This window comes from Erinaceus europaeus, chromosome 7 (assembly GCF_950295315.1).
Source record: "Erinaceus europaeus chromosome 7, mEriEur2.1, whole genome shotgun sequence".
In the NCBI taxonomy this organism is placed as follows: Eukaryota; Metazoa; Chordata; class Mammalia; order Eulipotyphla; family Erinaceidae; genus Erinaceus; species Erinaceus europaeus.
In genome coordinates this window covers 116,193,732-116,207,324 of record NC_080168.1, presented here as the reverse complement: position 1 = coordinate 116,207,324, position 13,593 = coordinate 116,193,732, and the positions used below count along the sequence as shown (strand labels likewise).

General features: G+C 43.6%; 1 protein-coding gene across 1 annotated transcript; it reads left to right on the top strand.

Moving 5' to 3' along the window:
* Positions 1-8,724: 8,724 nt before the first annotated feature.
* Positions 8,725-13,325, top strand: LALBA (lactalbumin alpha). Its single transcript, XM_007516242.2, has 4 exons — positions 8,725-8,863; positions 9,853-10,014; positions 12,605-12,683; positions 13,168-13,325. Exons 1-4 carry the CDS (start codon positions 8,725-8,727, stop codon positions 13,232-13,234), a joined length of 447 nt encoding a protein of 148 aa, XP_007516304.1. The 3' UTR covers positions 13,235-13,325.
* Positions 13,326-13,593: the final 268 nt, after the last annotated feature.

The following is a 13,593-nucleotide window of genomic DNA, read 5'->3' as shown; positions in this document are numbered from 1 at the left end:
CCCAATCCCCATAACCCACCCCCTCCCATGGTAGCTTTCCCATTCTCTAGCCCTCTGGGAGCATGGACCCAGGGTCGTTGAGGGTTGCAGAAGGTAGAAGGTCTGGCTTCTGTAATTGCTTCCCCGCTGAACATGGGCGTTGACTGGTCGGTCCATACTCCCAGTCTGCCTCTCTCTTTCCCTAGTAAGGTGTGTCTCTGGGGAAGCTGAGATCCAGGACACATTGGTGGGGTCTTCAATCCAGGGAAACCTAGCCAGCATCCTGGTGGCATCTGGAACCTGGTGATTGAAAAGAGAGTTAACATACGAAGCCAAACAATTTGTTGAGCAATCATGGATCCCAAGCTTGGAATAGTGGAGAGGAAGTGTTAGGGAGGTACTCACTGCAAACTCTAGTGTACTTCTGCTTTCAGGTATATATTTTGCAGTAGTTTATGGATACGTGTGCACATAAGCTCTCTCTCACAGAAACTGGTGTATATCTAGATTATGGGACTTTGTTAGAAAGTGAACTACCTGAGATGAAATTAGAGTGTACTATAAAAGGAGTAATGAAGCTGAAGGGTTGTCATTCCACACGTGAAGTCTCTGGATACAGTCTGAGGTGAAGCATGTTGAGGTGGCAATCGTTGCTTTGGTTAGGTTGTGATCGGCGGATGCAATATTATTTGGTTTGGATTGGAAGATGCATACGGGAAAGTGGGCCCTATCCAAGGGTTCCAGGACTGGGGGAAGTAGGGGCTCTATAGTGAAGATGTGAGGTTCCTGCTGTCTTAGGGTTCAAAAAGACAATCGATAGTTAATATTATCATCACATTATTTGTTAATTGGGTTACCTTTGAAAAGCCCCTTTGTTATGGTTTGCTGTACAGTACCCAGTATCTTGTATATAGCTGTGCTATTGGATGCTTCTAATCTACTTGGTCTAGGCTTTTGAGAGAGTCCGCATATCAAATACACAGCCTATATATTAAAAAGATTCAGTTTGTCTTTTGAGAAACTTTGAGACATACAATTGATTTCCCCCTCTCATATTAATTAACTACTGATTTATATGTCTACATTTTGCTAGGAGTGTACATAAACACCATTCCCACCACCAAAGGGCTGTGACCCATCCCTCCTGCCCACTCCCACCCCCGCTGGCCCAGGAAGCTACATGTCTACCCCTCACCACTGGGTTTTTACTTTGGTGCCCTAAGTCTCACTTTTTAATTAATGGAAGTCAAAAAAAAAAAAAAAGCTGTGAGGAGACCCAGAAAATGTTAGTTCCAAATATATGATCCATTCCAACTCACAGTTAAAATGAATAAAGGAATAAAAAGATGACTCCACCTTCACCTGAATTTTCCAAATAGTTATAAGTATAATTTTGAGTAAGCACAATAAGAGTTGATAAAATTAAAAAAAAAAACTATATAATTTCTTTGCTGGAATTAAGATTTCGATGGCCTTCCAGACCTCCAGCTTCACATTATTTCTCACTCTCTTACTCTGTCTGTAACATCTATATTTAGGGGTTAAGTCCTCTCTTCTCAAGGTTTTTCAAACTTCTGAATTTCCTTTTTTTTGTGTATTTATCCAGCTGTTTATTTGATTATTATACTTACTATCTCTTCCCAGAACACTGTTCATCTCTGACTTTAGGTGATGCCTGAGACTGAACCTGGAACCTGGGAACCTCTGGCATGAGAGACATTAGCATGACCATTGTACTATCTTCCCACGTCCTGAACTTAAACTCATACTATGAAGCCACTACAAAAAGCACTTTTGTTGCCTCAATACATTGGATATCTGCATATCAGGCATCCGACTGCATACCTGGTGACCCTGAGATCAGTCTTTATTTATTTACTTATTTACTGGGGGAGAATGAAAAGCGAAACATCACTCTGGCATATGTAATGCTAGGAATCAAACTTGGGGCCTCATGTTTAAGAGTCCAACACCTTATCTACTATGCCATCTCCTGGGTCACCAATCTTGATTTCTCCAAGTGGTGTGATTATTAGCATTCTAGTTAAAGCCTGAATAAAATTTTGTTTAACAAAGGGAAAGAAAATATTTCTCCTAGGATTTATATAAACAAGCCAATAACCATAAGAAATAAAAATACTGGGAGTCCAGTGATAGCGTGAGTTAAGCGCATGTGGCGCAAAGCACAAGGACAGGCATAAGGATCCCAGTTCGAGCCCCAGGCTCCTCACCTGCAGAGGAGTCACCTCACAAGTGGTGAAGCAGGTCTGCAGGTGTCTGTCTTTCTCTCCCCCCACCTCTGTCTTCCCCTCCTCTCTCCATTTCTCTCTGTCCTATCCAACAACAATAACTACAACAATAAAAAATAAATTAAATAAATAAAAATACTTATTGAAAGGTTTTACATTTGATAATGTCAGAAGGAAGGAAAAGCATTTTATTTCTATTTACAAAAAAGATGCAGTCAGGGTGACTAGTCCATTCAAAGAACACCTGAAAAAGGTTAAACCTGAGAAGGGTTAAACATTATTTCAGAACAGAAGTCATTAAAAGTGTATTTGCCCTCCAGTTTTCTCTTATTCTGAATGTTGAAATATTTACCTCTTGTTTAAAATTTGTCGGGGCTGAGTGGTAGCACACCAAGTTAATCGCACGTGGCACTAAATGCAAGGACCAGTAAGGATCCCGGTTGAAGCCCCTGGCTCCCCAACTAAAAGGGGGGGTCGCTTCACAAGCAGTGAAGCAAGTCTGTAGGTGTCTACTTTCTCTCCCCCTCTCTGTCTTCCCCTCCTCTCTCTATTTCTGTCTTACCCAACAACAACAATAGCACTAACAACAATAACAGTAACAGCAAGGGCAACAAAATGGAAAAAATGGCCTCCAGGAGCAGTGGATTCGTAGTGTAGGCACTGAGCCCCAGTGATAACCCCGGAAGCAAAAAAAAAAATTAAGTTCACTTTTCTTCACAGGTTTTGTGATTTTATTCTCAGTTCCATGACAAATCTGTAATTTGAAGCATTTGTCAAAGTCCTTTCCTGTGAATTTTTCCAAAACAGAGCATTATAATAAATAACCTCTGTAAGTGGCAGAAACTTAAAAAGACCATTATTTTTTTAATTGAAGGGTTAATGCTTTACAGTACCAAGGCCCCAAAGTTTTCTTCCTCCCTTCCCTCTCACTCTCTCCCCAAAGTCCTTTGCTTTGGTGCAATACACTGTGTCTATCCACATTTCACTTTGTGTTCTCCCTCCCTGACTCTATTTCAGCCCCACTAATAAGTCAGATCATTAGCAAAAGCTTTTTTTTTTTTTTTTTTTTTGCCTGCAGGGTTATAGCTGAGGCTCAGTGCCTGCACTACAAATCCACTTCTCCTGGCAGTAATGTTTCTCATTTTTGTTGCCCTTGTTATTATTGTTGTTGGATAGGACAGAGAGAAATGGAAAGAGGAGGGGAAGACAGAGAGGGGGAGAGAAAGATAGACACCTGCAGACCTGCTTCACCTGCAGGTGGGGATCGAACCAGGATCCTTATGGTGGTCCTTGCGCTTCGCACCATGTGTGCTTAACCCTCTGCGCTACAGCCCAGCACCCCACCCCCACCATTATCAAAATTTTTATTATAACATAGTTGGCCATAAATTTTATTTATTTTATGGTAGTATGTTAGGATAAGAACTAGAATTCACCAGGACAAGGGCCAGAGAGTTAGCTGACCAGATAGGGTTCACGCCTTGCCAAGTTCAAATCTTGGCATCAGTGAGAGTGCTGGGGACTGGGGGAGGCTCAGGTGCCATAGTGGATATCACTCTCTATGTCTGTCTGCCTCTCTCATCTCTCTCACCAAATGCAAAAGCTGACCCAGGAGCAGTGAAAATCACGCATATTCCCACTCCTGGATGTGAAAGAAAAAAACTTTTATTTTAGAAGACTTCCAAACATATATTTTTTCATTTTCCAGACATGTGCTTTGTTATAGCGTATAATTTTCCAAATGATGTAGATGTATCTTATTCATAGATCTAAATTCCCAACTTCAAATGTAAACTCAATTTTAGTAATTAACATTTTAGCAAAACGATTCAGATATCAACAGATTTCCATGATTCATTTTATTTATTTTTCTTTCCCTTTTAAGAGTGCAGTCACATTAGTTTCCAGATAGATTATTTTAAATATGTTTCCAAGAAGATTTTCCTTAAGCTTACATCAAAGTGTTTCAAGTAAATAAGATAGAAGTACAGGCAGGCCTTGGCTGGGAGTGGTGTGAAGATAGGTGCCTATCACCAAGAGATAAGAAGCTATATAGCCAGCTGTCATCAACTACCCTGTAAACCATGTTCCCAATAAAATAACTTGAAGGGTAAGAAAGAAAGAAAGAAAGAAAGGAAGAAAGAAAGAAAGAAAGGAAGGAAGGAAGGAAGGAAGGAAGGAAGGAAGGAAGGAAGGAAGGAAGGAAGGAAGGAAGGAAGAAATAGGCATAAATGAAATTCACTAGCTCACACTTTTTTAAATATGTATTTGTTTGTTTATTCCCTTTTTGTTGCCCTTGTTGTTTTATTGTTGTATTCATTATTGTTGTCGTTGTTGGATAGGACAGAGAGAAATGGAGACAGGAGGGGAAGACAGAGAGGGGGAGAGAAAGACAGACACCTGCAGACCTGCTTCCACCGCTTGTGAAGCGACTCCCCTGCAGGTGGGAAGCCAGGGCTCCAACAGGAATTCTTAAGCCGGTCCTTGTGTTTTGTGCCACCTGCGCTTAACCTGCTGCGCTACAGCCCGCCTCCCACTAGTTCACACTTTTGTTCCCTCTTATTGAAGAAATAATCGACCTTCCCGTGGTGCATCCCGTGAGTACCCATTCATTGGGGAAACTGACGATCCTTCCTAGCCGACTGAATCCACATGGATCCCAGTCACTTTCAAAGCCAGCAACAAGCAGCTCCTGACAGCTTTCAACCTGACGTTGTTGACTGGCTATGGAAGAAGGGCAAACGCTAGAAGAAGAAGAAGAAATAATTTGTAATCTTTTCTCCATATTATGCTAGTTGGTGGGAGACCGACTGGAGTTTCACATAGTGAGAACTGGGATGTTTTGTTTCCCATTTTTGTAAAGTTTGCTGCAGACTGCCTGCCCTGGTTTTGGGTCCCAGCTGTATCACACAAGTGTGATAATATCTAAGGAAAGATATTCCCATTTCCATACTCTTTTTTTTTTAAGTTATGATGAAAAGAAACCTGCTAAAACATAAAATTCCTTTGCCTCTTTTTTCCTTTTAGAAGTTTAAAGAATGACTTTTTGATCCTAAAGCCAGGGCAGTCTCCCTTCCTTTCTTTCTTTCTTTTTTTTTTTTTTAAATATTTATTTATTTATTTTCCCTTTTGTTGCCCTTGTTGGTGTTATTGATGTCTTCGTTGTTGGATAGGAAGAGAAATGGAGAGAGGAGGGGAAGACAGAGAGGGGGAGGAAAGACAGACACCTGCAGACCTGCTTCACTGCCTGTGAATTAACTCCCCTGCAGGTGGGGAGCCGGGGCCTAGAACCGGGATCCTTACACCCATCCTTGCGCTTTGCGCCACGAGCACTTAACCCACTGCACTACTGCCCGACTCCTTCTTTCTTTTATTTAAGAATTTATATATTCATAGGAAAAAGGAGGAGAAAGAACCAGACATCACTCTGGTACATGTGCTGCCAGGGACTGAACTCAGGACCTCATGCTTGAGAGTCCAGTGCTTTATCCACTGCGCCACCTCTGGGACCACAGGGAGCAATTTTTCTTTGAGTCTTGTTTGGCCACATACCAACTCAAGTTATAATTAGTCATATAAATACACAAGAGATTGTTCAGCAGATTGGTTTGTAGATAACCAGAACAGAAATTTCAAAATAATAATAATAATAACAATAACAATAAATAACCTCTAGTTAGCCAAATTTAGATAAATGCCCAGGACAAGCATACCACAATGCATAAAACAAATTTATCAGTACACAGTTTCAAAACCATTGGTCAAGAACCAGCTTGTAACACAGCCCTCAATGATCAAAGTGATCAAAGCAGACAAATTAAGAATTTAGAGTTCTTTAAACTAGATCAGGAGGTGCTTGGAGGTGGCACGCCTGGCTGAGTGCACACATTACCATGCACAAGGACCCAAGTTCAAGCTCCAAGTCCCCACCTTCAGGGGGCAAAAAGCAGTGCTACAGGTGTCTCTAGCTCTCTCCCTTTCCCTCACAATTTCTCTCTATCTCTCTCATATCTTTGTTTATTTGATAGAGACTGTCAGAAATCGAAATCGAGAGGGAAGTCCCCTCTTGCAGGTGGGGACTTGAACCCATGTCTTTGTGCATTGTAACATGTGTGCGCAACCAAGTATGACATCGCCCAGCCCCTCAATTTCTCTCTATCTCATCAACTATAAATAAAAATAAATAAAATTTAAAAGGAAAAAATAGATGCCAGGAGTAGTGAGTTGGTTGTAAAGACACCAGCAATAACTCTAGTGGCAAATCAGTCAACCAATAAATAAGCAAGCAAGCAGATCAGAAGTGCTGAGGATATTCCCATCCCCTTCTCTTCAGAAACATGGGGGGAATTTCCATTTTACATCAGGGCATCCCTTTTACAGAATACACATTGGTTGGGACGTAGCCTCCATGATTTTCTGTTCCTGTTTAAAGAAGGGGGATACCCTTGTTTAGGGTGACTAAAAGCTGTTGACTTACTCTCTGAGATCCCAGGATCTTTTTCCTGGATACCTTCAAGAACTATGTCTCGGGTGGAGGTAGATAGCCTAACAATTATGCAAAAAGTCTCGCAAGTCTGAGGTTCCAAAGTCCCAGGTTCAATCCCTAGCAACACCATAAGCCAGAGCTAAGTAGTGCTCTGAGACTAAATATATATATATATATATATATATATATACCATGTCCCTGTGTTCCAGTCTCTGAAGGGAGGTTGGACAACATACTCTACCACCCGAGGAAGATGGGTCCTGAAATTAGTGCAGCCTGGAATGTTCTCCGCAGAGAATGTGACCGCAGAATGCGAGCTCAGACCTACAGGGATGCAGAGGTTACATAGACTCCTGTGCTAAATCTGGGCCCCAGGTCAAATCGATGAGGTTTACAGTTAACAATATTTATATTTTTCTCCATATTTGGGAGCTACTCTTTTCCCTGATCCAGATTTCTAGTCCTTTTTCCAACTTTGACACCATCTCCCCAGACAATGACTTGGGTCCACCTGCATATTAGATGTCAGGCTCAGGCAAAAAATAGTAATCTTTATCTACAATATTCTTGCCTTTAGGTTTATATTAGTCAACAATTTGTTCTGCTTTATATCTTAACTCTTTTTCAGCCACCAGGTTCCAGATGCTACCATGATGCTAACCAGACTTCCCTGGGCAGACAACCCTGTATATCCTGGAGCCCCACTTCCCCAGAGGTCTGCCCCACTAAGGAAAGAGAGAGACAGGCTGGGAGTATGGATTGACCTGACAGTGCCCAAGTTCTGTGGGGAAGCAATTACAGAAGCCAGACCTTCCACTTTCTACACCCCATAATGATCCTGGGTCCATACTCCCAGAGGGATAAAGAACAGGAAAGCTATCAGGGGAAGGGATGGCATTACGGAGTTATGGTGTTAGGAATTGTGTGGCGTTGTACCCCTCTTATCCTATGGTCTTATCAATATTTCCATCTTATAAATAAAAATTTAAAAATGAAACTATGTCCCTGTGATAAAGAAGGGACCTACCCAGATCTTAACCTCTGCAATCCCACTGGAGACCTGCTTCTAGAAATTCTATGGGCTTTTCTCTTAACCCTTGAGTGTAGGCTTACTAAGCATATAGATCGAATACAGTAAAAAGAGCATAAGCCAGTTATACCTCCTTCTTTATGTGGCATTTGCCATAACGCGTGCAACATAGACTCAGTGGACATCAAGATGTTTGATGAATGGTCATCGCGTAGTAGAGAGAATTCAGATCCAGTTGAGGGATTAGAGCTGATGACATTTTTCAGCTCCAGAGATCTCATGAACTTTGATTCTACTTTTGATTTATTTATCAATCCTGATTACCAAAATCCTTAATCCTTCCCCCTAAATTGAGTGATGCCTACTATGAATTCCCTTCTATATTAACTCCAAAAAAAAAAAAAAAAAAACCTTCTGACAAGCATAGATAAAGAGCCAAAAAATATAGCAGATCACACAGGGATGACTCCTATTGGGGACACTTCAACAAAATGTTAGGCCTTCAAATTCACACCTCCAGTGGTCCAGGAAGTGGTGCAGTAGACAAAGTGTCGGACTCTAGAATCAAGCCCCAAATTCAATTTCTGGCATCTCACGTGCCAGAATGATGTTCACTCTCTATCTATCTATCTATCTATCTATCTATCTATCTATCTATCTCTATCAACATCTATGTATATGTACACATTTTTGTCCCCTACCAACTCCCTCCTGTCCCCAATATTTCCCTACACCATGTATTTGCCCAAATCTAAGAGCACACCCACCCCAAGACTTTATTCCCGGTACCATTCTTAGTTGCACCCTCTCTCTGAAGTTCACACTGGTTGGTCCAGTTTGGAGAATTAGTCTTGGGCAGTCAAGCCCTTCTTCCTGGTATAGATGCCAGCACTATCATTCAAAGACACTTTTGTGTCCACAGGGTATAAAAGACAGCAAGGTCCTCTGCACAGCAGTGTTGTGTTCCACTTGCTGCAAAGATGAAGGCCATTCTGCTCCTCTCCGTCTTCAGCTATTTCTTTGCAGCTTATGAGGCCAGAATCTGGTCCAGATGTGAGCTTGCCCACTATCTGAAGACCAGTGGGCTAGCTGCCTACAGTGGCTATGACCTGGCACACTGTGAGTATCAACTTCACATTCATCCTTTCCACATTTGTTGAGAGGCCCCTTTTTTCCTACCCAGAAATCTGTCCTTTGCACTTTGTAATTTACTCACTTGTCACCACCTTCTCCCATCTCCCTGCTTTTCTTCTCTTTGCCCGGCCTGCCCTGTAATTCCTATATGGTTCTCCTTTTCTTGTTCTCAACCTGGAATTATCTTATCTGTAAAATATCTCCTTCTTCTTCTTCCCATTAAAGGACCTGAAATAATCCGTCATCCACACCTGCTTTGGCCGACACCCCCTCTGCTTTCACCTGCATCCTTTTCAGTCCAGAATTCTGGAGAACAATTGGCGCTACTTCCCACCTTTCCCTCACACTTTTGTCCATCAGAAACTAGCCCACATCTGCAGGGCTTGTCTAAGGATCATTCTACTAGTGTCCCGGAGAGCTAGACAGTGATTGTAAGAACAGAAGATGTGTCAATGGCATGGTGTAAAATTAAGAATCTCAAGGACCTATCTCCTCGTAAGAACACATGAAACTATTTCAGTTTCTCTAGAATATATTCATATTTTCTCCATGCCCAATATACTTACCCGTGTCTCTCCCAAGGATGGTTTTTCTGGACTTCCTCCCTAGGATTCTTCTCTGCCACCTCTTCACCTCTTCTCCTATATCTCCTTTTGATATATAGCAAAAGTAAACATAAATGGCAAGAGTAGGAATTTGCTAGGTGTTGAGACTGGGAAAGTAGACTGGGGAACAGACTGCAATTGTTGGCTTCTCGGGCATCCCGAATGCACTGACTCAATAAACTGTCATTGTGTGCTTGCTATGGACTAATGACTGCTTAGGATTGGAACTGCACAATGGATCATGAATGTCCTGTGACACTTTAGACCTCACGTGTGTCTTCAATTCTGGGAGCTCTCCAGCAGCACACGTTGTGTCTCATCATGGAGTTGTCTTCTCCTCCTAACCATACTCTGTTCTTTCTGAAACAGGGATCTGCTTAATTCAGCACCAAAGTAACTTCAACACCAGGACATTGATTAAGAGAAATTCTGATGGCAGTAGTGACTATGGGCTTTTCCAGCTGAACAGCAGAAGGTGGTGCAAAGAAAGCAACTATAGTTCTACAAACACCTGCAACACAGCCTGCAGCAGTGAGACTCCCCGTGGGGGGCTGGGCAAGGGGGAAGTAAAACTAGAAAAAACTTGGATGCTCAGTTCCCTAACCCATTATCTTCAGCTTGTGCTGTGGACTGAGGAAAAGGGCCCTGAACTGTCTTTCAGCTAAACAGAATTTCACTGAGTTGCTCCTGCCAAAAATGAAGAAGAGAGCTATTCTAACTTTTCTTGGCTCTCATGGCCATTTTCTCTCTCTCTGTCTCTCTGTCTCTCTCTCTCTCTCTGTGTGTGTGTGTGTGTGTGTGTGTGTGTGTGTGTGTGTGTGTGTGTCTTTTTTCTTTTCTTTATTTGACAGATCAGAGAGAAATTAGAGGGGACAGGAAAATAGGGAGAGAAACAGAGAAACCTGCAGCACTGCTTCACCACTTGTGAAGCTTCCTCCATGCAGGTGGGAAGCAGGTAGTCAGACCCAGGCTCTTGTGCATATTAACATGTGACCTTAACCAAGTGCACCACTGCCTGGCCCCCAAAAAACCTCATTTTCATGGATGCCCTTCTTTTTATTTTTTTAACCAGAGCACTGCTCAGCTCTGGCTTATGGTGGTACAGGGAATTGAACCTAGGACTTGACAGAGCCTCAGGCTTGAGAGTCTGTTTGCATAACCATTATGCTATCTACCCCCACCCTATGGATGCCCTTCAATGACATCTGCTGTCCTGTTTCTGGGACTTCCACTTCTTCTTCTAGCGTTTGCCCTTCTTCCGTAGCCAATCAACAGCGTCAGGTTGAGCCTGATGTAAAGTTTCGAGACCTCCTTTGAATCTGGAGAGGTGGCAGTCGTTGACTATGTGGGTCATAGTCTGTCTGGAGACGCAGGGGCAGTTCGGGTGGTCTCTGGCTCCCCAGCGATGGAACATAGCGGCGCACCAGCCATGGCCTGTTCGACAGCGATTGAGGAGGGCCCAATCATAACGTGCTAGGTCAAAGCCGGGTTGACGCTTGCAGGGGTCTGTGATGAGGTGTTTGTTCTTTACCTCAGCTGACTGCCAACTCTGTTTCCAAGAGTCTGGAACAGAGAAGTTCAGTGTAGGCGTAGGGGACCAGATTGGGTGACGAGACATCAAGCGTTGGACAGGGTGGGCGAAGATATCCGCGTATATTGGCAGGTCCAGTCGAGCGTAGACGTGGGAAATGAACCTAGATGATGCCGCATCCCGACGAATATCTGGCGGGGCGATGTTGCTAAGAACTGGCAGCCATGGGACCGGGGTGGAACTGATGGTTCCAGAAATGATCCTCATGGAGGAATATAATTTGGAATCGACCAAGTGGACATGGGGGCTACGGAGCCATACTGGGGCACAGTATTCTGCAGTGGAATAGCATAATGCCAGAGATGATGATCGTAGTGTGGAAGCGCTCGTGCCCCATGAGGAGCTGGCCAGTCTTGCAATGATGTTATTCCTCGCGCCCACCTTTGCTGCAGTTTTTATAAGATGTTCGTGAAATGACAGAGTGCAATCGAGAGTAACGCCAAAATAGACTGACTGGGCTTCATGCCGGATTCTCGTATCGCCAAGCTGCACATTAAGCTCACGCGAGGCCGAGGCATGGTGTAGATGGAAAACAGATGATACTGTTTTTGCAGTGCTAGGAATTAGTCGCCATTTTTTACAGTAATCAGATATCAGAGACATGTCTTTCGTGAGTGTTTCCCCGAGGATGTCAAACTTGGATGCCTGAGTTGCACAGCAGATGTCATCGGTGTAGATGAACTTCCTTGAAGAAGTTTCTGGGAGATCATTGATGTAAATATTAAATAGCGTAGGAGCCAGAACAGAGCCCTGGGGGAGGCCACTTGAGACAAGTCTCCATCTGCTAGACTTGTCACCCAGATGCACCCGGAATCTTCTGTTTTGGAGAAGAAACGATATAGTGTTGGCCACCCATGGAGGCAGGCATCTTGAGATCTTGACTAGGAGACCACGGTGCCAGACCGTGTCATAGGCTGCTGTGAGATCAACAAAGACAGCACCCGTCTTTAAATTCTTCTGGAATCCATTTTCAATGTAAGTTGAGAGGGCCAGGGCTTGTTCGCAGGTAGATCTTCCTGGGTGGAAACCAGCTTGGGAGGGTGATAGGAATTTCTCTGTAAGATGAGAAATACGTGACAGAAGCAGCCTCTCAAGGACTTCCACTGAGCATGCCAGACACACCTGGCTGTCTCCTGAAAGCAAAGGCTCTCGCCCTAGTACACCAGGTCCTGAAAGCTCTCAGTCAATGCTAGAAAACCCAGGTGAAATGGAAGATAAACTTAAGAAGGACTTCAGAGGGATACGGAGTTCTGGTGGTAGGAATTGTGTGGAGTTGTACCCCTCTTATCCTATGGTTTTTGTCAGTGTTTCCTTTTTATAAATAAAAATTATTAAAAAAAAAAAAAGAAGAAGAAGAAGAAGAAGGAGGAGGAGGAGGAGGAGGACTTCAGAGTTCAGAGGTTTCTGAATGCCCAAGCTCAGTTCACACACACACACACACACCCCGAAATGAGACCTCTTCCAAAAATTACATGATTAATGAGGAAAGCAGACTATTTTCACTCAGCATACATCCACTTTTCCTTTCAGAGTTTCTGGATGGAAACATTGATGATGACATCAGATGTGCCAAGAAGGTTGTGACAGAGCCTAACAGGATGTCTGCCTGGTGAGGGGGACATGACGGGCAGAGGCCAGCCAGCATCTGGGGTGCTGGTTAGAGCAGCACCAAGGCTGTGAGACTCCTTGGCTTTGTAGAGCACTGAGATTGTCCAAATGAAATCAGGCAAAATATTACTATGATGCATTCAGCCCAGATGCCACTGCAATACCCACCCCGTCTGCATTCCATTGGCAAGCCTGGAGGACAGCATAATGGTTATGCAAAAGACTTTCATGTCTAAGGCTCCAAGCTCCCAGGTTTAATCCCCATTCACAGTTGAGGAGTGCTTTGATTGGTGGTGGGAAGAGGAGTTCTAGATTGGCAAACCTTGTCCATCTGGCTTTCCCCCACCCACAAGCACACACACACACACACACACACACACACACACACACACCCATTCAGCCCTACCCTACAACTCCCTCTCAGCAGAGCCCTTTGAAGGCTCCTGCCCAACTCTCTGACCTAATCTTTCTTCCTCTGTCCTTAGGGTGGCCTGGGTAAGGCACTGCAAAGGCAGGAACCTGTCTCCATACCTGGCCAGCTGTAACCTGTGAAAACGTCCTTGAACATGGTTCGTGGAAAAGGTGGCCTGGAAGGCATGTTCTAAAGGTTCTTGGAGGCTCTGAATCCCCACCCACCCCCCACCTCTGCCTCTCAAATAAAAAGCACTCAAGTTCAGCTGTGTCTACGTGTTGGGTTGTGATGGAGACACTGAGATGACAGATTGTGAGAAGCCCTGTTTTCCCCAAGCCCACCACTGAGGTTTTCCATATCTCCTCTAGAAAAATACTACGAAAAAGCCTTGCCTGAGGACTTATTGAGACTAAAGATCATGTTATCTGATAGCACTTAACTTTACTTCCTTTTTGATGATTTGAATTCTTTTTTCTTCTTCCTCCTTCTCCTCATCCTC

What these genes read in the sequence shown, in the direction of transcription:
- LALBA (XM_007516242.2), top strand. Translation starts at nt 8,725, where the DNA reads ATGAAGGCCATTCTGCTCCTCTCCGTCTTCAGCTATTTCTTTGCAGCT. An exon ending in CTGCAACACAGCCTGCAGCA is followed by an intron (nt 10,015 to 12,604) that starts GTGAGACTCCCC and finishes TTTTCCTTTCAG; the next exon opens with AGTTTCTGGATGGAAACATT. An exon ending in CCTAACAGGATGTCTGCCTG is followed by an intron (nt 12,684 to 13,167) that starts GTGAGGGGGACA and finishes CTCTGTCCTTAG; the next exon opens with GGTGGCCTGGGTAAGGCACT.